Source organism: Eptatretus burgeri, chromosome 8 (genome assembly GCF_056783735.1).
Source record: "Eptatretus burgeri isolate ZD-2024b chromosome 8, Ebu_testis_v1, whole genome shotgun sequence".
Taxonomy (NCBI): Eukaryota; Metazoa; Chordata; class Myxini; order Myxiniformes; family Myxinidae; genus Eptatretus; species Eptatretus burgeri.
In genome coordinates, this window is record NC_140968.1 from 15,856,014 (window position 1) to 15,883,827 (window position 27,814).

Below are 27,814 nucleotides of genomic sequence, written 5' to 3' on the forward strand. Positions count from 1 at the left end.
TTACACTCGTGTGTGTGTGTGTGTGTGTGTGTGTGTGTGTGTGTGTGTGTGTGTGTGTGTGTGTGTGTGTGTGTGTGTGTGTGTGTGTGTGTGTGTGTGTGTTTGTGCAGGATATCTCAAAAGGTTGTTAATGGATTCGGATGAAATGTGGTGGGCAGCTTGGGGGCTTGATCTGGACAAATTGCTTCGATTTTGGTGAAGATCTGTATCCGGATACTGGAGTTTTTAATGGCAATACGGCTGTGGGTGTTCTCATTATTTTTCTGTCCTTGTTTTTTTTCAGTGTCTGTAATATGAATCCACAACAGGGAGGAAATTGTGCTGATTCAAAATAAACTGTGGTGAGGTGGAGTCTGATGTTTATTTGCGTTTCAATATGATCGGTGGTATGGTCAGTGACTCTGGTCGAGGTTCTTGCGGTTCAAACATTCAACAAAAGCTGAAGTGTAACACTCGTCTGCTGTTACCAACCATATATCCATCCATTGGGAGCATCTTCTATGCAGAGCGTTGGTGCTGCCGAAGCAGTCTCCTTGGCTATTGGACACAATCCTGGACCGGTCACCACTCTGACACAGTACACCAGCACGCTGGCACCCATTTTTACCGACCTCGGAAGGATGCCAGGCAAAGTCAACCCCACCTGGTGTTAATTCAACACAAAGTGGAATTTGAACAATGGATTGCTTGTTTGTTGAGACGCTGAGGTCTCCCGACAGCATGGAATGTAAAATTACGAAAGTTTTCGTGCATTGTGGTTGTGATTAATCAACACAGGAAGCAATATCGACTTCACTCAATGGTTATGGTGGTGTGGAATATATCACCATTAAATACTGACATTATGTGTGACTCCTGAAATAAACAAAGAACGTGTTGCACGGAAAAGGGCACATCGTGCTGGTACGTGTCACGTGATCAGCTCTGGAACAAGTCACGTGACCTTGAATCCGCATCACTCATTGGCTCTCTCGCAGGACCGCACGGATTGGCCAATTATATTAACATGAGTTTCTTTATCATCAGGAACTGATTTCCAATATTTACAAATGTAAAGAAAAATGAACGAGTCACCACCCGAGTTCACAACTAGATCGATAACCAAAGAGACAATTGATACTCATTGATACTTCAGCAATAATTAAATTCCTGCACAAATATTTTAGTCAGGTCAACGTGTCTGCCGTCCTTCCGCACCCCCCCCCCCCCCGGAACCAATTGCAGCAGTTTGTTTCTGCACGAAATGGTGTAAAAACATTCATTTGACTTTTTCAATTTGAGATGTGTTCAAAAAGAACGAGATCCGTGATGAGAGTCAATCAAGTGGTGCTGACCAAGATGGACGGGGTCACGTGATCTCGAATTCATGGTCGATACACTTTTGACAAGATGTGAACATTCTATTTATTTTCAGTTCAGTAAAACAGAAGATGTAATGTCAGGAAATCACCCAAACCCGGAAGGTAAACCACAACCCAATCGAACAGGTAAAATCCAGAAATTTGAATCTGCGAAAGGACACCAACTTCATGGAGGTGAAAGGGATTGTGTGTCCCTCCAACCTTCGTGTCAGTCGATGATTGAACAGGAACTGAAGGAAAGGTAATTACAAAGAGGGATCACTCGTGCACCATGAGGATTGAATGGAGTAGTAAAATGGCCGATCTGTGGCTTCAGTTGTTCAAATGACTCCAATTGTCCAATGAACCGTCAAAGACCCCAGTGGAGATCAGGAATTAAAAGGACAACAAAAGTGATTCTGACAAGGAGGAGGTAGAAGAAGAAGAAGAAGAAGAAGAAGAAGAAGAAGAAGAAGAAAAAGAATAGGAAGAAGAAGAGGTAGTGGAAGAGGAAACACTTCCGGGTTGATCTTCCTGTGAACCTTGAACCGGAACTCGACACAGGTCCACGTGGTCGGGAAGGAACTGATCGAAGAGGTATTTTCGGAATTCTTATTTAACATTGAGAAAGATCCGTGAACCGTTAATTTAAATATAAAATAATTTTCTGTTGCTTGATGACGGAAATGAAGGAAAGTTAATGGTGTTTTCATTGAATGTTTGTTGAGGTGTTTGATTGTTGATTTCATGAGGTGATTTTAACTCGTTTTGTTTTATTCACCACATTGTTTTATATCACATCGTCACTAAACTTCCTCCAACGGGGATTAAACCTCATTCTTCCTTTTAACTACAAAACTACCGGAAACCTTTTATAATTAACTTGTAAATCCAATTTGGTATCTACATGAGGAGGTGTAACAAGGGGACGAGGTACGATTACCTACTTTACCTGTTCCTTGGGATATTTAACGATCAGAACCCGAATGGAGATGAAAAACCTGATTCATAATCCAAAAACTCATAAACATCGTGTGGGTCTAAAATGTAACATCCTCGTTAACCTTCCACGGACATTCCATCTCAGGTCAATTGGACTTCACTGGGAAATCATTCCGGAAATTGAGAACTCAGAGAGAAAATGCTGTCCACCCCCCCCCCCCCCCCCATAAAAATGTGGGATATCACGAGGGTGTTGAAATAAAAGAAAAAAAATCGTTGCGAGGAAAAGGTTGTTTGGGATGAAGAAAATACAACATCAACGACACAGTATCCCTTGACAAGACCTGAGGTACGACACCACTGCCTCCTCCTCACCACTGCCTGCTCTCACTGCCACCTCACCACTGCCTGCTCTCACTGCCACCTCACCACTGCCTGCTCTCACTGCCACCTCACCACTGCCTGCTACCACTGCCTGCTCTCACTGCCTGCTCTCACTGCCACCTCACCACTGCCTGCTACCACTGCCTGCTCTCACTGCCTGCTCTCACTGCCACCTCACCACTGCCTGCTCTCACTGCCGCCTCACCACTGCCTGCTCTCACTGCCGCCTCACCACTGCCTGCTCTCACTGCCACCTCACCACTGCCTGCTCTCACTGCCACCTCACCACTGCCTGCTCTCACTGCCACCTCACCACTGCCTGCTCTCACTGCCGCCTCACCACTGCCTGCTACCACTGCCTGCTCTCACTGCCTGCTCTCACTGCCACCTCACCACTGCCTGCTCTCACTGCCGCCTCACCACTGCCTGCTCTCACTGCCGCCTCACCACTGCCGCCTCACCACTGCCTGCTACCACTGCCTGCTACCACTGCCTGCTCTCACTGCCTGCTCTCACTGCCTGCTCTCACTGCCTGCTCTCACTGCCTGCTCTCACTGCCTGCTCTCACTGCCACCTCACCACTGCCTGCTCTCTCTGCCTGCTCTCTCTGCCTGCTCTCACTGCCACCTCACCACTGCCTGCTCTCACTGCCGCCTCACCACTGCCTGCTCTCACTGCCGCCTCACCACTGCCTGCTCTGACTGCCGCCTCACCACTGCCTGCTCTCACTGCCGCCTCACCACTGCCTGCTCTGACTGCCGCCTCACCACTGCCTGCTCTGACTGCCGCCTCACCACTGCCTGCTCTCACTGCCGCCTCACCACTGCCTGCTCTCACTGCCTCCTCACCACTGCCTGCTCTCACTGCCGCCTCACCACTGGCTTCTCTAACTGCCACCTCACCACTGCCGCCTCACCACTGCCTGCTCTCACTGCCTCCTCACCACTGCCTGCTCTCACTGCCTCCTCACCAGTGACTGCTCTCACTGCCTCCTCACCACTGGCTGCTCTCACTGCCTCCTCACACTGGCTGCTCTCACTGCCTCCTCACTACTGCCTGCTCTCACTGCCTCCTCACTATTGCCTGCTCTCACCACCCCGTACCCTCACCACCCCGTAGCCTCTCACCACCCCGTAGCCTCTCACCACCCCGTAGCCTCTCACCACCCCGTACCCTCTCACCACCCCGTACCCTCCCACCACTGCCTGCACTCGTTACCCCCTCATAAGGTTTTCACATTTTGAACAAACGGAGAGGAGGCTTTGAAGACGACTCTTGCGTGGCACGTCATTTCATCTCGGACCTGCCATGGGTGGGGGCAGTTGCACAGCAGAAGCATTAGATGTCACAATGTGTGAAGAGAAATTCATGAATTCATTCATTGGAAGCAAGCGCCACAGTGTGTCGCTGCGTCCACTTTCCAATGGTACTCCAGGAGCCTCCATCTGGCCATCCCCCAGGCAAATGCCTGGCTCATCCCCATCACTTTGGGATTGGACATTGCAGACAGACACCCACTAAAAGGGAAGCCTCAGATTAACCCAAGGAGATTCAACTGTTGTGGTGGTGCTGAGGTGTCATCCACCACACACTACAGTGGCCGGAGTGCAAATACTGCCACCAAACTCCAAAGCAAGGTAAGAAACTGCAGGACGACGTTCACAGATGCAGTTGGCACCAGATATGGGCAGGTATTAGTTCATAAGGAGCTCCTCCACCCTTTTGGTCGGTTTTTTAAATTTAATCCTGCTGGGTGTCCATGAAAGCGAAATGAGGAAGAAGAAAAGGAATGAGGTTCTTCCTGACCTTGGCTTTTCTGATTGTTTTGTCCTTATTTTGTGCAAACATGGTGTTATTGTTGATGCATTACCGTTTTGCTCATGGTCATTGATTATTTGCTTTTTAATGAAACAATATTGAGAGAGCAAGGCAGGGGAGTTGAGGTGAGGGGTTCTTTCACTATTTATTCTTTTGGTTCTTTAAGCCTGGTGTTGGTGCAGTGGTTAGGGCAGCGGCTTGGGATCCAAAAGGTCCTGAGTTCAAGCCCTGTTGGGCCACTGAATTAATACACCAGGGGGTTGACTCAGCCTGTCATCCTTCCGAGGTCAGCGAAATGAGTACCAGTGTACTGGGCCAGTGTATACCCCGGTTAAAATAGGTGTACCATATCCCTGTGTCGCAAGAGGCGACCAGGGTTGCGTCAGGATGGGCATCCGGCGTAAAACATGTTCCAAATCACTATGCGGATCATACGGATCATCCGCTGTGGCGACCCCGAACGGGAGCAGCCGAAAGAAGAAAAAGAAGATTCTTTTGGTTCTTTCATCTTGATTGCAGTGGCTGCTGCTTCTATCATTGCTGTGCCACTAATGTATAGCCCCCTGTAAATTTAAGAATAAATTTGGAATGTGGACAGCATGCCAGTGATCGCTTGCCTTCTGTTGAAGGAAGTTGCCATGGGATCTTTAATATCCACCAACTAATGCTGTGAGAGGGGATGCCCAGTTAAATGTTCATCCGAAGGATGGCAAACACATTGATCCCTTTTCCTGTGTGTGAAACACCACGGTGACAGTTTATAGCCGTGTCAGGATTCTAACCCAAGCGAGACAACTTGGGGGCAAGTGTGCCTCCCTCAAGGCCGTTCTGCCAGCGCACATGGGGTGAACAAACTGGCTGTAAATCCCTGCATTGGTTGGATAAAATACAGAGTACAGAAAATAACATGGATAACCTTTCCTTTTTTTTAACAAAAGCATTGTATCCCTGTCAGGTCATCGGTGAAATGGACAACTTCTTGGAATGGCTCCAATCACAAGGTCTGAGAGCAGAAACAGCCCAAGCAGTGATCAGTGTAATTGGAATTGAGAATCGGAAGGTTCTTCGAGCTTGTACAGACTCTGATTCATTGCGAACAGAGCTCCTCTCTCTCACCAAAGAGAAATTTAAATTTGCAATGTATGCTGACTTCTGTAAATTTGTGAAATCTTTTTTGAAGCCGCAGGTTGTCCAGCTTGCAGGCTCTTCTCTGTTGGGAAGTCTATTCGTCAACTTGGAGAATGTTATTCGAGAACTTTCCAGTTTCTCTCAAAAGTTTGGTGGATTCCAAAACGTGCAGCTGGAAAATGTTCCTGGTTTCCAGGGAATCGGTTTCAGTGATGTCTGCAACTTCCACAATCAGGATGATGGATTCACACCCAAGTCTGGTATGTCACTATTTTATACAGCCTATCATGTCAAGAAATAGCTTGATGTTAAACCATTGATGTGTTTGTTTTTCTTGTAACTTATGGAATCTCTTTTCGAACAATTTTTTGTTGTCGAAGACATTTACATTCTTGATATGCAAAGTGAATGTTTTTCTTCACACTCACATTCAATTCCAAAGTGTTCCATGTTTAATTGATGCAGGCATGATCGGCCAAATGGCCTACGCCTGTGCAAAATTTCCTTGTAACAGCACATTTAAATGATGCACGTGCAGAAAGTAATTTGTTTACCACTCGTATTGGCATGGACAGAATGAGGGCCATCCCATGGGAGAAAGGATTTTGTTAAGCACATAATATCTGGGCTGTAAGCTGCGAGCTGGATTGAGAGATCTCTCAGGATGGAGCGGATGCCTCAGATATTTGAGGTACACACATTGAGGGATGGTGGAGAAGGTTTTGGGTGGGCTTCGGCTGAGTAGATGTGGGACGGGGTGAGAGGAAAGGTAAACTACGAGGGGCAGGAGAAGTGAGTTGGGTGGGGGGGGAGAGTTTGGAGAGGAATGCATGAGGGGGATGCAGAAAGAGGGGGCATGAAGTGGAGGGATGCTGAAGAGTGGGACATGTGGAAGGACGTGGGCTTGGAGTCCATGTTTGTGAGAGCACTGACACGGAGGGACTTGACTCTGCAAAATATCATGAATGGGATTTGATTGTTGTGTGCAGACAACCTCTTTAAACACCTTCCCCAGATTCCCATCTTTAACTTTCTGAGACGAGCATCGTGAGTAGGGTGAATATACTGAATGTAGCTCACTTTTCCCCATGAAAGTGAATGGGGGATTTTCAGCAATTCATTTTTTTTGTTCCCCTAAAAAGCAAACCCCCTTTTTATCCCAAGGTATATTTATTTGTCTCTCCTTTTAACCTCTGGGCACTCTTTTCAAATAACCAATGCAATAAGATAAAGATTTGTTCAAGTAGTAAAGTCGTAATGTGATTTGTTAAAGGTGATTCTAAAGAAATATCTGAAACATGTAAGCCTTGGGACACTCTTTTTCAAATAACCAATGCATATTGTTCAGCTCACTCATTGAACCTATAAAGATTTGTTCATTCTCAAATTCCTTCAACAGTTTAATTTTCTTTGCACAATAATCCCTGTTTGAAATATTTGAAAATAAAACATTTGAATCTTTATATTTTTTAAGATACCCCTTTTGTGCCATTACGAAATGATAAACTTCTCTTAATGTTCTTGTTTGACCACCTCCTGAGCCACATATCATTTTGTGATTATAGTAAATTGTTTTTCCGTTGTTCAATTGATAACCATCAAAGTTTTCAGTCCATTCAAGGATATTTTTTTTCTTTACATCCTCTTACTTACGAGTTTTTTAATTGATTCGTTTATTTGTTTTATTTGCCTTTGTTTTTGTTATTTTTTTTCAATAAGACTTGTTTGATATTTTTCACATTCATTATGTTTTCCATTTATATACCAAGACTGAGATTTTCTCCACTCTTTAGTTTGATTAATACTTGGTTTGACCATTTATATATTGTGAAAAAACACGGCGGTAGCCCTTAAAAACCCAAACCCATCTTCCCATCGTTAAAACACAATCTATTCTATACACTCTATCAAACAATATCCATATGGAACACAATCTATTCCATTATCTAAAATAAATCTCATCAAAGGCTCCCAATACCTTTTTATTTACTTCTTCACTATTCATCTCATGTTTATAACTTCTTATTGCATTCATTTTCCAATATTCTTCTTTCTTCTTCATCAAACAATTATAATAATTTCTAAAGGTTATTGATTTCTTCATTACATTTTCCTTTATTCCCTTTAACCTCTTTTCAATCTCATCACCATTGTGTAAGCATATGCCTTTGCTCTCAATCCAATAAACTCACTCATTACTTTTCCACCCAACTCATCCTTAAACTTACCAATAACCTTTTCATTCTTTTTTGAAAATAACTCACTCTTCTTACTAAAATTACTTGTATCATATCCTCCAATATTTTTCTTCATATCTTGATAAACATTATCAGTGTCCATATACAACAATGAAACATTTTCACCATACTCTTTCTTTAAGCCATTATACAAATAATCATACATCAATATCTTTGATATATCAAGAACTGCTGTTCCAATATAAATTGGTTTATCCATGACAATACTTTCCTTTTCCATATGAATTGCAGAAAAGTTCTCTGAAAAAACCTCTTCTCTCTTAAAACTTGGTTTATTTATCAATCTCGAAGCTTCTTTCCAAGATGTTGCAAATCTAATGTTTTTCCTGTTTATAACATTCTCCATTGTCTTTAAAAAGACAGCATTATTCATCAATTTATAGAATTCCCCTTCAAATTTTACTTTTGTATTTGTTCTCACATCTGTATTGAATTTAACATACTTTTTCATCCAACGACTTTGTTTAAATTTTAAAACTCCATGAATTTTAGCTACTCTCAATCCTTCTCTCAGAAACTTTTTCAAGCTTCTCTGATGCAAAACATATCCCTCTTAATCATAGAATGTTGTTAATAACTTTTCTGTTGATTTGCCTTTAATATTAAAACTTTTATGAAAATCACTTAACCATTCTTTCTTTGGGGATTCTTTCTCACATGCAAAAGGAATGTCTTTATGCTTATCATGAAGATCACTCGGGTACCTCAAATCAACTTCAAAATAATAACCTCCTTCTTCCTCATTCAATTCCTCTTGAGAAGAAATAACAATATTCATCAAAGCCTTTTCATAATCCTTTTCTTCCACCCACTCTAATTTACCATAAGACAGAGAGTGAGACATTGCCCATCCATACAAATTATTAGCATCAAAATGCATCACTATCTTTTTCACTATCATAATTTAGAAGATATTTATTATTTGCTTTAGCATATCATTTTGAACATACTTGTGATATTCCACCTCTCTTCGACTCTTCATTCATCAAAAGCATATCTACATCACTCATTAAATCAATATCTTGTTTTGCCATTTTCAACATTGCACTCCAAGATAAACCAGGAGCTGTGAAATAGTGGGCAGGATCTAATCTACAACAATTTTTTATTATGACAGAGTGATCTAAAAGCTTCAAACACATCAGCATACAATAAAACATCTGTTTTTAGATACAAATCATGATATTCTCCAAGGTTCTTTATCTTAAATATTTTCCAAATTTCTTGTGCGTGTTTATATTCCTTATCATTTATCTCTTCTTTATAAAGGTTATTATAGAAACTTTCTTTTGAAGGAAGTTGTGTTTATTTAAATCTCATAAATGAATCCATATTATCATAAGGATAAATTCCCTTACTTGTAAGAATTTTCTCTTTACTTTGAATTTTATTTCTTGTTTGAATTTCCTCTCTCATTAGAATTTCCTCTTAAATCAGAATTTCCTCTTTAGTTAGAATTTCATTCATTGTTTGAATTTTCTTTATAATTAGAATTTCATCTTCAGTGAGAATTTCTTCATTAATTTCCTCTTTACTTTGAATTCTCTCTTTAATCTGAATTTCCTCTTTAGTTAGAATTTCCTCTTTTGGAGAGAATGAATTAAGATTTGGAAAAGACCCCGTGGAGCTTAGATTTGATGCGAGGTTGGCTTGTGGTGTTCCCATAAACTTGTAAGAATCTCGAAACCTAATACGAGTTCAAGGTTTTGTGAAAATTATTTTTGTAAATAAAATATACTTTTGACTTGTGTTTGTTATGGCAGAAATATTCCCTGGTGTTTTTGAAAGTTCATTTATAAATAGATGTGTATCATAGTTGGTGCTGTTGTGAAGAAAGACTGGAATAAAAGAAGGAAATTTAAAATTAAGATTACAACAGGAATGAGTGGGACCTCTATATTTACCAGTAAGATGGCAATGATCCCTAACTTTAGACTCAATTGCCTCGTCACAAATATGACAGATATTCTTCTTTCTAAATTCTAATTTTTCTTCTTCGGTTAATTTCATCGGTTCATTTGTTTCTTTCATTAATTTAGTTCGTCTTAGCAATCCTTTTCTAATCGTTTTACAAACTCTTGTGAAGCTTTTTTTCCACTATAATGTTCAAGTTTATGAAACTTTTCTCCACAGATGATTTGATATAATAAAAGAAACCACAAGGAATATGTTTTTGATATTTATTTGTATGTGATTATTTTGGATTTGGAGTAGCAGTATTTATCTTTTTTAGGATACATTCAAAATCATCGTATATCACGCTGATTTTGTTCTACATTAGGCAGTAAAAAAGAATTTGTGGATGACATGAAGCACACAACTGAAAAATATAAATATATTGTTGTGAAACAAGATGAGCTATTAAATGATATTTTCCAATTAATAAATGGATGTGAAAGAAAGAGCAAGAAGATTTAAGGATCATCAAGAGTTGGTTCCAAAAGTTGTAAAACGACAGGAAGACATAAAGAAGAAATGCAGGCAGAAACTAACGGGTGAAGAAGCATTTGAAAGAAAACAAGAGAAAATTTTTAAACCACTTTTAAAAACTTCCCAAGAAAAAATTATTGATGTTTCCACAGTTCCCACAATAGAATACACTCACAAAGAAGTTCAAATGTGAAAGATTTCAATCAAATGATGGAGGAAGAATTAGAACATGTAAGATAATTAGAATATGATGATGAAGGATTATTTCAACAACTGGAAGAGATTAATCGCCCCCCTGCTTATATTGTGAATGCTCTTCAAAACAATGAAAATTCAGCAGATTCAAAAACCAAAGCAGGACTCATTCCAACAGAACAACGAGCAATATTTGAATCGGTGTTGATATTTAATGATGAATTAAAGTTCTTGAGTTCTGCTCAACCCCCTGAGAAACTAACCCCCAGATTAATGTTTCTTCTCACAAAAGATGGAAGACAAGCTTCAACTGTGAAGAATGAATCAAAGTATTTTGAGAAACCATTGGATAAGGAAAATAATGATGAAAGAGTATATATTGATCTGCCGAACTCTGTTGATTATAGGGTTAGTCTTTCTGGTAAACGTAGCAAGAATGAAAAGGAGAAACACATTATTCAGGCTTTAAGTATCCTTGGTTTAGGTATTACTTTTCTTCCAAATGACCCATCACAATTTGTTAATAGACTGTTATTGTTGTTCGGGAATAAGAAGGCTGGAAATAACAATTGTTTTATTGAAGCATCAGCCATTTTAGACCAGTTGATGAACATGAAAATAATTAATAAATCTCAATATAAAGACATTTTATCTCATTAAATAAGATGAGAAGCACAATCCTGAGTTTTAATTTCACAACAAGCGACCACACATCTTCATTCCCATACCCACTGCCTTATTTAATATAATACCTTATTTAATATAACTGAGAAAAATGACAAGTTTAATTATAATCCGGGAAGTGGATACAAAACGATAACAGTTTCACCCGGAGCATATGAGATTTCTCAAATATCTTCCGAAAGTTCTCGTCTTTTGAAAGAGTGGGGTGATGAACCAAAAAATATTGTCATAGACATTCAAAAACAAACTTCAAAATCAACGATTAAACTTAAAAATAACTACAAGGTTGATTTCACAATAGATAATTCATTTAGAGAGTTATTGGGTTTCTCCTCAAAAAGGTTGAAACTAATGTGACGTTTTACAGTGATAATGTCATTCAAATATCCTCAGGAATAAATTCGGTATTAATTCACTGTGATTTGATTGATGGTGCTTATAATGATGGAATAAAACAAATACAATATTTTCATTCAGTGCATACTCAACCCCAATTGGTTGTAAATTCAATATCGAACCCAAAAATTTGGTTTATCTCCCTGTGTCAGGAAAAACCATACACAGAGTAAATTTTAGGATAACCGACCAAGATAATCGTATGATTTCTTTTAATGGAGAAGTCATATCCATCAGAATTCACCTACGTGAAGTTTTCCAATAAATAAATACGATGGTTAGTGTGAGGGAACACGAGTTGGGAAAATATAAAATAGTTACAGGGGATGGGATATTCCTTTCCCCATACTACAAAGGTGAAGGTATGTATCTTGGTGGAGGATACTATAAACCGAAGAGACAAAGGAGTTTCGGACATCAATTTAGAGTAGATGGGATAACTGATACTCTAATGGGTATCGGTTCAACTATTCTTAAACATAAGACCTAATTGGTTCAACTGCTTCTGCTGTGGGAAATGTAGGAGTGCTGTAAAGAGCATAAAAGATGCCGAAAAGGAATCTCATAAATTACAAGCAATTACCGAAATTAAGAAAGGCAAAACTCATTTGTCCCCCCAAGAATGACAGAAAATAATTCAAATACTTAGGTCAGGTATTATACAATCAATAAGTGAGTTCAAGTACACAGTGTTCACTAACCTGACTTAGGCTTTCAATTTCCTCTTCAATGCAGCAACAGCAGCACTTGTTTCTTCCCCTCAGGCCCAGTTGAAAATGAAAGTATATGACACTTCAAAGCAATTGATGGTCGTTCCCTGTGTTCCCTGTGTTCCCTGTCATGGCTAGGTTAGAATGATTGTATAATACATTACAATTGCTGATTTTCGAACCTATATGCCATACGTACGTGTACATTATTGCTCATATCTCAGAAACTATTGGAGTGCCCATCACAAAACTTATGTGGAAGCTTCTTGACATCATAAGGTACCTCTGGGATGAATTTGAGGAAATTTGAAGGATACATTTTTTTTGGGGGATTCACGATTGAAGTTTATATTTTGTGATAACTTTTTTGTGGTTGGAGGGAGGAAAATTTTGCCCAGACAAATTCACAGGGCATGAAAATACCTTTAAAATGACACCAAAACCAGCTCTCTAGGTGTTATACTTTTAGAGATATGGCCATTTGAATTCGCAACGTCGTGCTAATTAGTCCAAAGTTCGTTAGTCTGTATCTCAATAATTAAGAGGCTGTTAGCAAAAATATTTGAGTTCTTGCCGTTTTTCATGGGTCCCAATTGGTTCCCAAAGTTTTACAATAATCTGAGAGATTATGGCAGATTCTTTGATGATTTGACATGGAATGACCCGGAAGGAGGAGTTAGAGAAGAGAGAGAAGGAGGTGAGGGAGGAGAGGGAGGAAAGAGTGAGAATGAATAAATATCAAAATATGGAAACCAGTGAGATAAAAAAAGATTGGAGGTATTACAGAAAATAACTCAACCCACCATGGAGGAAAACAAAGAATTGACAAGTCTATTAGCAATATTTTCAATAAGACTATTGTCATCGGCAAGATATTAACTTTAATTCAAGTTTTTCATTTTTTTTTCTTAAATAAATGGAGGAGAGAGTGAAGGCATTTCTTAGGATTCTTTATGTTTTAAAAATTAAGATTCAAATGTGCATGTTGGAAACTAAAAAGGATTTTGCACTCTGTCGGAATTTCTTCAATAAGACTTATTGGGTGAGTACCCTTTTTTTTGGGTTTTCCGTGTGTGTGTGTGTGTGTGTGTGTGTGTGTGTGTGTGTGTGTGTGTGTGTGTGTGTGTGTGTGTGTGTGTGTGTGTGTGTGTGTGTGTGTGTGTGTGTGTGTGTGTGTGTGTGTGTGTGTGTGTGTCCCCCCTTACCCTCACATTCAAAATCTCAACCCCAACCCTCATTCAAAATCTCAACCCCAAACATTCACATTCAAATTCTCAACCCCAACCTTCACATTCAAAATCCCAACCCTCACATTCAAAGTCCCAACCCTCACCCCAACCCTCACATTCAAAATCTCAACCCCAACCCTCACATTCAAAATCTCAACCCCAACCTTCACATTCAAAATCTCAACCCCAACCCTCGCCCAACACAATGTCTTTTTTTTTTCAATACATATTTCAACAATATATATGTATTTTTTTTCTCTTCTTCCAATTCTGTCTTTTCAGACTTTCAGGTTTGATGAAGTTGAAAGGTAGAGTTAGCCTGCACTTTCTTCCCAGAACTAACAATATATATATATATATATATATATATATATATATATATATATATATATATATATATATATATATATATTTAATGTTTTTTTTTCTCTTCTGCCAATTCTGTCTTTTCAGGCTTTCAGGTTTGATGAAGTAGAAAGGGGGAGTAAGAACTTTCCTGCACTTTCTTCCCAGAACTTTCTTGATATTGCTCTCATAAAGCACCATCCAACAAAGAACCACATCGATAGGTTTAGATCCCAAAGAGTGGTAGCATTTCAAATCTCCAAAATAGACCCAACTTTCCAAGTCTTCAAGGTATAACGACATTCCTGTTGAGTTTCCAAGAAATGTATCACATTGTGAGTTATCAAGCCAGAACCCACATTTCAAGTCTCCAAAATAAAACCAACTTACAAAGTCTCCAAGGGATAACTCATTTACTAATTCTTTCAAAATTTGTGAGTCTCCAAGATAGGCCCCATATTTAGAACCATCTTGGCAGAACCCTTTTCCTGAGTCTCCAAGGTAGTTATTTAAACCATCAAGGCAGAACTCATTGACTGATTTTTTTTTTTCAAAATTTGTGAGTCTACAAGGTAAAACTTGTATTCTGGCTCATCAAGGTCGAGCTCGTTCTGTGGGTCTTGGTCGCTCACAAGGTCTTCAACCAAGCCAACAATTTTGCCCCAAGTTGTGGCAAAAGCAGTATTTTCGTTTTGAATTTCAGATACAATTTCCTGTGAGAGAAAAAAATAATGTATTAATTAAGTTATTTAATTATTAAATGAGTATGCTTCAATCAAACTTTGAAAATAGGAAAATAAAATCTTACCTCAACAGATAAGAGGTTTGAATCCAGTTCATCAACTTGAAGGTTTCGTTCCATAGAAGTAGTAAAACTCCAAGGAACGCCATAATCATCCCACTCAAGCTCGTTCTGTGGGTCTTGGTCGCTCACAAGGTCTTCAACCAAGCCAACAATTTCACCCCAAGTTGTGGCAAAATCGGTATTTTCAGATACACTTTCCTGTGAGAGAAAATAATAATGTATTAATTAAGTGATTTAATTATTAAATGAGTCTCTGCTTCAATAAAACTTTGAAAATAGGAAAATAAAATCTTACCTCAACAGATAAGAGGTTTGAATCCAGTTCATCAACTTGAAGGTTTAGTTCCATACAAGTAGTGGAACTCCAAGCAAGCACACAGCACTCCATTGCCAGCAAAAAAATGTTTAAAATGGAGCCTGGGCTTGAGGCTTTTATAGAGAAAGACTGTTGGGCATGGTTTCCCTGGGCAACCCCAGGCAAGCCTTGTGAGAATGGAGAATTTTTTTTTCAAAATGGAGGATTCTTTGAAAATTCCCTGGGAAAGCCCAGGCAAGCCTTGTGAGAATGGAGAAAATTTTTTTCAAAATGGAGAATTGTTTGAAAAAAATTGTTGAACAGCCCAGACAAGCCTTGGAAATTTTTTCAAAACCATAACATTCTAGAATTTTCTCGTGATTTCTTTGTGAATCAGAGATGAACTGGAAATGATGTAAGAGTGGGCGGGGCTTAGTAAAAGTGTGCGTGGCCTATGAAAAATACCTCGTGAAAGTGGGCGGGGCTTATGAAAGTGGGCGTGGCTTATGCAAAAAGTAATCTGAGGCTCAGGAGGTGGTCAAACAAGAGCATGAAGAGAAGTTTATCACTTCATAATGGCACAAAAGGGGTATCTTAAAAAAATATAAAGATTCAAATGTTTTATTTTTAAATATTTTAGATGGGGATTATTGTGAAAAGAAAATTAAACTATTGAAGGAATTTGAGAATGAACAAATCTTTATAGGTTCAATGAGTGAGCTAAACAATATGCATTGGTTATTTGAAAAAGAGTGTCCCTCGGCTTACATGTTTCAGATATTTCTTTCGAATCACCTTTAACAAATCACATTACGACTTTACTACTTGAACAAATCTTTATCTTATTGCATTGGTTATTTGAAAAGAGTGCCCCGAGGTTAAAAGGGGAGACAAATAAATATATCTTGGGATAAAAAGGGGATTTACTTTTTGGGGGGAAAAAAATATGAATTGCTGAAAATCCCCCATTCACTTGCATGGGGAAAAGTGAGCCAGAATCAGTATATTCACCCTACTATCGTGGGATGGGTGGCTGGCATTTTTCTTCAAAGGTGGAGCTGCACAACATGAGGACGGATGACAGAACCAGCATTTCCGTGAGAGACAGGTTTGCAAAATATGCCTGTGTTGAAGAAGAAGAAGAAGAAACGGTAAAATATACCACAATGAAGAAGAACACATTGAGTGCTGATGCCAGATAAAGAAGGGAAAATAAGCATTTCAATACGTTTTCAAAGGAAAAGCGTTTTCTCTTATGATGGGACTGATGACAAACAAGCCTTCATTGAAATCACACCAAGTGGGTTGATTCAGCCGGTCATTCTTCTGAGGTTGGCAAAATGAGTCCCAGCTGACTGGTAACATGGGCATTGCATCAGCGGCACAGCCATGCGAATAGAAAAATGATGTAACCAGCAGCCACAGGCTGTATACGAAACAACATCTCCTCTCCCTGTGAAGGCTGGAGTGCCCCAAAGCAGTTTTTGAGGTCCAGTCCTATTCCTAATCTTCATGAATGATCTCTGACTGGAAAATCCTCCTTTGTGTATTAGTTGATGACCTCACCCTGTGCTGTGACATCCCTCTTTCTTCAGACAGGTGGCCTGCAGCATCTTCCCTCTCTCCAGATCTTGACAAAATTGCAAGATGGTAAAACACTTGGAATATGTCTTTCAATCCTGACAAATATTATACTCTCATTACCCCTCCCCATAAGGTTTATCTGGTAACCTCCCCACTCTCTCCTCCCCACCTTATCTGCTTTCTGAACAATCGTCTTGTGGGAGTTCAGTCACTTAAAATCCTTGGTCTCACTGTCATCCATGATCTTTCTTGGTCAAACCACATTTCAAAGTTGTCCTCAAAAGCCAGCTCCTGACTCTGCATCCTTTGTCATACAAAGTTTTTCCTTGGCACACCTGAACTCCTTTCCATCATCCTTTCTTGATCACGTGCAATGAAAATAAGTATAAATATTGAACAAAAATATATTGAGAATGACACTCAGTGGAGCACATACCTTCACCAGGCTGAAAAGTTTACATTTTGTGTCCCACTTATTCTTGTCACCTCCCCAACTCTTCCACAACCTTTTGAAATATCGTGCTGTGGATCGTTTTTTTGTCCCAATCTCCCATTGGTTAAGAATCAGTTTAGAAATTCTCATATCGAGATCTGGATCTTCACCAAAATCTCCTCAATTTTTCTTCTGCAGACCCAAACCTGTCGACCAAGTTTCACCTGAATCCGTTTATAATTTATGAGGTTATCTGCACACAGAGAGACAGACAGACAATCATGAGTGAAAACATAACCTCCGTCCACATTCGGTGGTGGAGGTAAATATAAAAATACAAATCTTGAACACTTTCTTTCACACAAGTGTACATTAGCCTTTCTTGAACACGTGCCAAAGATAAGTCATCCTTTCATGAACATGCACCTTTCCACAGATTTTCTTGAACACGTCAGGTGATCCAAAAACAATTTCTCAAAGATTACACAAAAGTCCCAAGAAAGCATAACTCTGTGAAAAATTGAGGAAATGCCCTGAAACTCGAACTAGTTATGCAACTTATCAAAATAAAGCTGTTCACCAAGTTTCAGTTGAATATTTTAAAGGGTAGAGAAAAATAATGTATGAAAAACCACAGTTGTGATGAATGAACAGAACCCTACAATCCCCTCCATTGAAACTTGTCGTGGCCTCAAAACTCGATGGCATCTGTCTTCTTGGTCTGGACATCACTTCTTACTTTGGTTGGAATAAGTACCATTCCAGCAATGCCAAGAGTCGCCTCACGACTTGGCTGCTTGTTTCCAGCTTTCTGATATTTCCCTCCCGAGGCCTCGCTCCACCTGTACAAGACCACCATATGTTCGCTCATGGGATACTGTAGTCACATCTGGGAAGATGCTTTTGCTTTGCCTTCTATCCCTTCTTGACAGAATTAAATGAGGAGTTACTAATCTGCTCAGTCATGAACTGGCATCATCTCTACAACCTCTCTTGTTTTGACACTTTGTGGATTCTGTCAGTCTTCTGCAAGAACTATAATAGAAGATGCTCAGAGTGCCTTCACCACTTGTATCACCCTTGCATTCTTTCACACGCTTTATCCGTTTGGCAGCCTCTGCACACTCCCACACTCTGTTTCTCAGGTCAACACAGTTTGAAATTCCTCCAGTTTTTTTTTTCCCGTGCACTGCCAAACTCTGCAATTCCCTACCTGCATCCTGTTTCCCAGCAACATAAACCTTTCCCAGTTTAAGAGAGATATGAATAGGTATCACTTTTCCCAGTGATTTCCCCTTCCCACAATTTATGTTTTAGACCCCACCTTGGAATGGCTTTAAGGCCTTGTGATGGGCACACTCCCCATAAAAAATACATAAATAAATGCGACTGTTCAGACTTGCTGTGAAGCTGCATTCAAACTATTCTGACAGACCAAGATTCGGTCAATAAGTGGCAGCAATTATCTGCTCAGATATGCAGGGCTGTAAGTTTCATTCAGTCATGTGTCCAAGTGGTTAAGTCGATATCGTACTGCACAATGTGAGGGAGAGAAAATGGAAAACGAGAACACTGTGAATAGGTCCAAGATGCCTTATCAGGCTTCTCAGACAGGATTATCACCTGCCTCTGGGGTTTGCGAAGAGGTGCCAAACCCATGCGACTTCTTCCTGCGGTCGGACAGGATCTGCATGTGGTAAGGTTACCATCTGTTTGCCTGGCGACTTTCTCCATTGCCCTTGTCTGATTAAACTGTCACCTGAAGTGGTTTTAGGTGTCCATGCAACAATTGTGTTCCAGGTGGCATCATAATGAGCCTACTTTTATAGAGCTTTCTCAAAATTGCAATGCGTAAATGAGTTGATCGTTCAGTGTGTGATGAAGCTTTAAAATTTTTAATTATAACACTGGGGAACAAAGTTTTTGTTGCATTGATTCCAGCACTTGATCTTACTTAACTTGAGTGTGCTGAATTCAAATCTGATGTTAGTTTCTCTCTGTAAGCTCTAGATTTTTTGCAATCCACCATTATCAACAACAATTATTTGGTGAGTTTCAATTTGTGTTAAAAGAAAATTTATATTAAACATATATTTTGCAATTCAACATTTATTTGGTAAGTTACAATTTGAATTAAAAGCAAATTTAAATGAACATATATTTCGACAGAAAGACTATAGGTGATTCAGAACAATTGATAAGGATGGAATGCAAAGTTCAAATAGGTCCGATTCAGGCAAGAATTTGCACCTGTAGCTCTTGCGTTTTTTATGGACTTCCATAGGGCAATCTCGTTTGATGCTCCAGCAGTAGTCTGTCATCATATTTTTGTCCCATCGCCCTTGGTGGCGCTCTTCCATTGTCATGAGGTCCTGATGGAAGTGCTCTCCCTGTTCCTCACTTACAATCCCAATGTTCTCATGGAATTGATCAAGGTGACTATTCAGGAAATGGAGCTTGACACTCGTGTTGCACCCAAGATCGCGAAAAGCCAACAGCATTCTAGTAACCAGAAACTCATATTTATCTGCCTTTTTTTACCAAGAAAGTTTTCTATAACTGCGATGAAAGACAGCCACGCTGTATTCTCCTTGTCATTCATCTTCCTTACAAATTCCTCATCACGTACAAGGGCAGACCTGAGGTCCATCGAACACACCTGCTTTGATCTTCTCGAGATACAAAGCAGGAAAAGCTGAAACTATATGTTGAAAACATTCACCATCAGTACTCAATGCCTTCACGAACTGTTTCATCAAGCCGAGCTTGATATGGAGTGGGGGAAAAATGATCTTCTCTCGGCTGTGATTGGGTCATTCGCAATATTTGGCATGCCTGCTTCCAGAGTTTCACAGATGGGCCACTCCTGGATCCAATGTTTCTCTCGAGCTTGGTTGTCCCACATGCAGAGATGGCATGGAAACTTTGTGAAGCCTCTCTGTTGACCAAGGAGAACGTTGACCATTTTCAGGTCCACACAAATGATCTAGTTGTGCTCGTGATATTTGAGTAAGTCAATCACCATTTTTATGTCATTATGTTCTTCTCGCAAATGCACTGAGTGACCAACTGGAACCGCTCCATAAACATTGCCATTGTGCAAGAGAATACACTTGAGGCTGTGCTTAGAAGTATCCAGAAATAATCGCCATTCTGTTGGATTATACGAAGTAATGTTACGCGGCCGGGACGTCGGCCTCGAGCATGACCGCCAGAGGGAGCCGCAAGTCGGCTCGACCGATCACCCGGAATGTATAGGTTGTACTTTTCGGAAAAGGACGGATCCCTTTCAGACCGAACTCGCCAGAAGGTCACCCATGTGGAATAGGGTGAATAGCCAAATTTCTATATACCTAAGTATCCACGCGGGAAATCTACTGGGGAAATTCACCCTCGGCCGACTTTTTCCGAATCAAGTCGCTATCACCGACTCGGATCAGGCATAACCGAGCGGAATTACCAAAGTCAGGCCTGAGCAAATGAACAAGTTACCAACACTAATCCTCAAACACGTGTCATGTCGAGCCAATAAAAGAAACACAAAACGAGCTGGTACTTTCAACAACTGGGGTATTTATTAACAATAATGGGGGAATTAGGGGAGCACATAAGAGGCAGAGCTTACCCGAATATAAGAAATGCAATTATATACAGCACACAAAGCACTAAACAGTTTTCTACTTGTGAGATGGGCCCCCACACACACACACACACACACACACACACACACACACACACACACACACACACACACACACACACACACACACACACACACACACACACACACACACACACACACACACACACACACACACACACACACACACACACACACACACACACACACACACACACACACACACACACACACACACACACACATACACACATACACACATACACACATACACACATACACACATACACACATACACACATACACACATACACATATACACATATACACATATACACATATACACATATACACATATACACATATACACACACACACACACACACACACACACACACACACACACACACACAATAAATGGTGGCTATTGCCTTTAATATGGACTTCAGCTCGGAGGGACAAATGAGCTGAAGCCCAGGACCTATGTTGGACCTTTCCACCGAGTGTGGTCTTCGAGCTGTTCGGACCGGGCACCAGCGAGGGCGAGCTGGTTCCAACCACCACGAGCCGCGATCCTTTCCGAGCTCCGGCGGATCCCCTCACGCTCCGGAACACGTGCTGGTGAGACGAGGCGCCGATCCTTCCCAATGATGCGTCGCTTCCCCGAAGAACCACCGATCAAGATGAGGCCAAGGAGTCACACCAAGCCGTGAACCAAGCAGAGACCACGAAGAGCTGCACAAACCAATAAGAACCAGTTGAAACGGACCACGAAGCAGTGCAACAGCCGAACCAGCACCAGAACAACCCAACTATTAAAATAAATCACAGCGCATTTACATAGATTTACCCATTAAACAATGGAAGGTGAGCTAGCTATAGAACATGTACTTACCGAGATAACTGAGCTAAAGGACCTGAATGTTGAGTGCTATAGATTTCCAAATTCGTAACAGTAACACCGAATTGCCTGAGAAGACCTGGGATATCGTGGCAGTAAACTAACTGCTTGTCTTCTGAGAAAAAGGCGACAAAGATCTGGTCTCGCTTTTGGAAATATGAAACATTTGCAAAGTGGTTAAGTAGATTTTTTTTTCTTGTAGCCTGGAGGCTAATACCTCAGCTGCTTTCTTAGAGAGTCCCAAATCACGCACTAGGTCACTTAATTCCGGTTGGCTAAACTGCTGAGGGGCTGATGACTGTTTGGTATCAGATGAGGCTTCGGATTGTGAAGCCATTTCTTGAAGCATGTCATCATGACCTCTTGCTGATCGTGTACACTGCCTTCATCTTCAGATAATACAAAACCATTAAAGACTGGAATGTGGAGTTCCTCAGAGTGTGGAGAAGGTCGAATTGCTGAGGGAATACAGGGATAGGAGATATTTTGCCAGTTTTTCTTGCCGGCACCCTTCGTGTTGACCAGGCAAAAATAGCAGTCAGTTACGTGGTCCTTGAGTTCTCGCCAAACCATGTGAACTCCAAAAGGCAGACCCTTTCGTTTTCCTTTTGCCCAGTCATGAAGAATTTCCTCACAATTATGACATACAATATGAGGAGCCCATTTCTTGGCTTGGTCGCCAAGGGGAACATCAATATAGGCAATATTTAGACAAAATAGACAAGTGGACGAATGCTGATTTCAAATTCCCAAATTGGACAAAAATGTTCTTAAGAAGTAGAGGAAGAGGAATAGATGATGGTGAAGGAATGGTACTCTTCATGAAAATACAAGGAAATTGAAACATTTTAAAATGCTTTGAAAGGAAGAAGTATTTTTTTATTCAATTATGAGTTTGAAGTTTTTGAGAAGGTGGGGGGGGGGGGAGAATGGAGAACAAAAAGTTCACAGAGAAGGAACTTCAAATGGAATGAGATTTCAATGGATTTGATATTTTTTTTTTTCTTTTGAAGTGAGTACAGGGAGTGAAGTGAGAAACAGGATACTTTTTTGGTTGAAGGAAAATATTGTTGCGGGCCAGGGGTCCAGCGGAGAGAACGACCACGAGGTTGGTAAACTACATCGATTTCCACCAGACTCCCCAGAATTATAGGCCGTCATTCACGGATAATTCCGTGACGCAGCAGGTCGCTTAACCAACCGTTGCACTAATACCTCAACCGCGTGGCATCAGATCCTCCTGTCTAGAATCAAGTTAGCTAATTAACCATGCAGTTTTGATGACTGGGGAACCGCGCCCAAGGTACGCCTTGCCCGAACTGGATCACTCTCCCAACTACTGACTCCATTTCCGGATCAGATGCAGTCGAACGGCACTGTGAAGGACGTACCGGCGAGAAGGTACGGATTATCGGGAAGAAAGACCGGGCTAAACTTGGATCCGAACTATGCAAGACCAATGGAGGAAAAGACAAAGGCGAGCTGGGAACATTTCCACTATTATTTATTTATAATAAACGGGGAAAAGCATGTGACACAACAAAAATGTTTTCGGTATGTAATGCAGGGGAAAGATGAGAGAGATGTGGGGTGTGGCAATTTACAAGCAACTTACAAAAGCGGACATGGTGCAGACTGTATCTATGACATCAACAATTTTAAAAAGTTCATTTGTCCATCGCTTTGTATAACCTTTTCAAATTGAGATTTCCACCTATATATTCTTATGATTTCACCAACTTTCAATTTAGGTTTTCTGACATTAATCTCTTTTTCATATTCTAATTTTGTAAATGTTTCTGATAGTTTCTTATTCGTTGACGTGTCATTATACTTATCTACAATATCCTGAATAAAAGATGACCATTGTTGAGAACCAAGCTGTGTGAATGTTTTATGTACTATTTAGTATCTCTTTTAAAGTGCGATGAAAGCGCTCAATAACAATTGCTTTTCCTTCATTAAAGGTACTGTACAATGTAATGCTGTTATTTTTTAGAAAATTCATAAATGTCTTGTTATAAAACTCATCAGCCCACTTTTTTTTTTTAGGTTTTCTCTTACTTTTATTAAATACGTGTTGAAAGGCAAACATAAGAGTATTACCTGTTTTGTTTTTTAAAGGGACAACCCACGCATATCTACTCCTCAAATTGATAATGGTTAAAGCATTATCAATTTGTACCTCTTATCATTATCGAGTTTAATCAAATCAGCGGACCAGATATAATCAACTTCCTTGGAATAAACCTTCCTTCTATGAAACTTTGTGATTATTGGTTGATGTAATTCATCAGCTAATTGTTCTTCAGTCTTAATGGCATCATTAGAGCTTATAATTTTTTTGAATTTCCAAGCCGAAGTTTCAATTTAGTACTGATCATCTTCGTCACGATGAACCTATCAACTTTTTCTCTCAAGGTTGGATTTTGTATCAGAGACAAATTATACAACATTTCTCTATCGGCTTCATGCTTTTCTTCCAAAGTTGTGGTATTACCATAATCAATATCGTGTCTCATGCACACTTCATCAACCCCCATTGATGGGTGTACTCCATGGTTGAGGATTGTCTGCCTCATCTAATCTTTTATCGTAGTTTGTGCCTGGACCACAGAAAGAATACCCTGGTAGAGGTAATTCCCCTGGTATTCCAGTAGTTGTAAATTTACTTCCTGATAAAAAACTTTTGTATATGTCTTCCACATTTGTGTTTGGAGATAGATCTTTTTTTTTTTTGAACCACACACCGAACATATACCTTTTTGAATAACCTTATTATTTTACTTTTAAAATATGAGATTTTTTTATGTATTAGTTTTCTTTTTACATTTGAGACAATAACTCATTTATTTATGAGAAAAATTCCTGCAGAGTGTGAAAACCTTTTTAGTTTCCAACATGCACATTTGAATCTTAATTGTTAAAACATAAAGGATCCTCAGAAATGTCTTCACTCTCTCCTCCATTTATTAAAGGAAAAAAATGAAAAACTTTAATCAAAGATAATCACACCAACATCATCAATAATATAATCTTTATCTCCACTTTCTTGTTTAATATCTTCCGGAAAACAATGTTAATAGTCTTGTCGAAAATATTTCTAAGAGATATCAATTCTTTGTTTTCCTCCTCGGTGCGTTGAGATTCATTTATTTTCTGTAATACCCCCAATCTTGTTTTAATCTCACTGGTTTCCATATTTTCATATTTATTTATTCTCTCTCTTTCCTCCCTCTACTCCCTCTCCAACTTCTCTCTCTTCTCTGTTTCCTCCTTCTCTCTCTTCTCCCTTTCCTTCTCTATCTTCTCTCTCTTCTCTCTCTTCTCTGTTTCCTCCTTCTCTCTCTTCTCCCTTTCCTTCTCTATCTTTTCTCTCTTCTCTCTCTCTCTCTCTCTCTCTCTCTCTCTCTCTCTCTCTCTCTCTCTCTCTCTCTCTCTCTCTCTCTCTCTCTCTCTCTCTCTCTCTCTCTCTCTCTCTCTCTCTCTCTCTCTCTCTCTCTCTTCTTCTGTGTCAGTTTCTTCAACTCTTTCCTCATTCCTTACTATCCTTGAATCACTTACACCCCATAGAATATTATACATATATTCATTGGGATTTCTTGTTATTCCTGTATCTAAAATAATTTTTTTTACAACAGGAAACCAATAAAATTTCTTCTGAATTTCTAAAAGACTTACGTTTTTTTAACTTTATAATTTTTTCATTATTTGACATTTTATTAAATCTCATGTTGTTGGTTTATCAACATCAGTATAAAGCCAATCTTTTATTGAAAATACCTCATTCTTACGTTGTGGAACATATTTATTAAAATACCGAATACCCTTTTCTTGAAAGGGTATTTCTCTTTTTAACCCCACACACACAAACCCTACACAAATTTTTTTTTTTTGTTGCTTGGACACAGAAATGATAATTTTGTTGAAGCCTTCTTACTGTCATTTATGTATTAGAAATATATGACAGAATAATATTATGACATGAAACACCTCCCCATCTTCCCAGAGTTAAATCATGTTGTATTTCCTTACTTATTATATATAATCCTGTTTTTTCTGTTTTCATGAGAAAAGTAGGGCAAAACCATGATTAAATTTACCTTTATTAAATTCTTTTATTTGTTGTTTGCTAATCCCACTTCCACAAAACTCATTCTCTATACCAAATCGATAATATTCTTCCTTGAGAGACTGATTTAATTGTTCCAGGTCTTCGAGGTCAATTTTAAATGACCAATTATACCCTAAATCATTCATATTGTTATGGCTGTGGAAATTCGCATTACACCATGAAGGGCCCGTAGGTGAGATATCTCTAAGTACATGTGTAGTTAGCCCCAAACCCGTTGTCTAGAGAGAATTTATGTGATTCATTCAGGCTGCAATGCTTTGAGATAGCCGTTTTTCTGTTCTATCTTTATTTTGAATCGACCATGTCTCAACTGCCATCACACAACAACCACCACACCAGCCATCTTCACCAACTGCAACCACGCTCCAACGCTCAGACAACAACAACGCCAATAGCCACGACCTTTACCTTCACAACTCGCTCCCATATCATCGCATCACCGCCATTCCCAAACGCACCATAACCATCAAACCACCACCGAAAACCCTCCACCACCCTCACCTCTCTCCTTCTACAGCCATTCCCGCACCACCTGTGAACACTGAGCGTTGGGCTGTCTTGGGCCCGTTCAGCGATACGCACCGAGCCGCGAGTGCAAATAGCGGCCTTTCTGAGGAAAATTCAGATCACAAACGCTACACGCCCATTTCCCCTCCGTCCAATTAGCAAGCACGGAGCGGCTTGGCCCCGCCTCCAGGCGCATCTGTGTGAAATCAATACGTTCAAATTCTCAGATCAGGGGAGATTCACCCCCCCCTTTCCTCCAACCAATTGGCGAGCGTGGCTCCGCCCCCGAGGTCATCCTGATCCGGATATTTGCATATTGTTTTCTCCTGCCGGCCTATAAAACGGCGAGCGCAAGGCGAATCGAGGCAGAGTTGAGCAGAGAGAGTGTGTCGAGTCATCGGTGTGGCAGAGAGTCGAGTCGGGCAGAGAGAGTGAGTCAAGTCATTGGTGTGGCAGAGTCGAGTCGGGTGGCGAAGTCATCGGAGTGTCATCGAGTTGGGTTCTGGAGTTAGCTGAGAAGAGTTGCGGGAAGAGGCAAGGAGCTCGGGTCCGAGGCGAGAAGGACGGCGGTCGGTGACGAGGTCGCGATGTGGGATCGCTCGTCGCGGGACCCAAGCCAGCCAGCCATCCTCCCTCCCCCTGGGCATCAACAATTCCCCCTTTCCCCCACGCTGAGATAGTGCAACAAGGGGGCCCCGTTCCCACCCCACTCCAAACGTCGTGCCAATGAAACCCGCCAAGGAGCACGGAGTCGGGGCACAGCCACACGGCCACATCTGCGGCTCGTCCGCCAACGCGTCACGAGGACGCGGGTAGGACCCCCCCCCCCGGTCTCACGGGCCTGGCCGCTCCTTCAGGTCACGCGCGCATATTGGCCTACAGGCCCGTCCGCCCCCTTGTCTATAAGGGTGGCTTCTTTCCTTTGCTTTTGAGTAAATGTGTGTTGGCGCCATCTGTAAAGTAGAACTGTATAAGTGTTGCCGTGTGTGCGCGTAGTCCGTAGTAACTCTGCGTCGTCGTTGCTTTTGTTTTGATTGCTGTATGTGCATTTTGACTGTTTGGCTGTATATGCGTGCTTTCCGTGTGTTGCGTAATAAATGTGCTTTGTGTGAACTGTTTTCCCGTTTCGCTTCGTCTTTTCTTTATTTACCCTCCATCTTGCATCACGGAAAGGGGTTCGTAGTAGGTGCAACATCCCAGTAATTAATCGGAACCGTCGAGGCCGACGATAACACCGCTCGGTTATCACTGTAGCATGGAACGGAACACTTAAGCGGTTCGTGTCCGGAGTCGGCCTGTGGCGTGGTACGACCGCCCGGTCGACCATCCGCGCAGGGACTGAGGTAGATCGAATTTGGTGAGCTACCCTCTCCTGCGCGGGTGGGCAATTGGCACGGTCGTCGTGGGGTTAAATCCCCACCCGTGACTGGCTCCCGGCATTGTTCCGAGAGGGTCACGACTGAATTGTCCGTCCGGTGGGCGACGCGGTCGCGATTCTAGTGACGTGGCCGTCCGCATGCCAGCGGGCGCGAATTCGCAACAATATCATACCCCCATTGTTCTATTCTCATAAAAACGATACGCCCTTCTTAATAAAAATGTATATGAATTGGAACTGTGAATTCTGTATGACCTGGAGACAAAATCAACACTTC

At 40.7% G+C, this 27,814-nt stretch overlaps 1 protein-coding gene across 4 annotated transcripts in view; it reads left to right on the forward strand.

Annotated features, from left to right (window-relative positions):
- Positions 1-1,881: 1,881 nt before the first annotated feature.
- The window catches only part of LOC147021189 (uncharacterized), a 52,698-nt gene continuing 26,765 nt past the window's right edge, over positions 1,882-27,814 (forward strand). The window contains exons 1-3 of one of the 4 annotated variants that reach the window (XM_085893662.1): positions 1,988-2,631; positions 3,896-4,303; positions 5,440-5,872. In XM_085893662.1, the coding sequence (XP_085749788.1) occupies positions 5,452-5,872 (421 nt within the window). In that variant the 5' untranslated portion in view covers positions 1,988-2,631; positions 3,896-4,303; positions 5,440-5,451. Of the gene's footprint in view, positions 1,938-1,987; positions 2,632-3,283; positions 5,873-27,814 lie in introns of those variants that run through there. The other 3 variants (XM_085893661.1, XM_085893659.1, XM_085893660.1) reach the window with 3 other exon arrangements.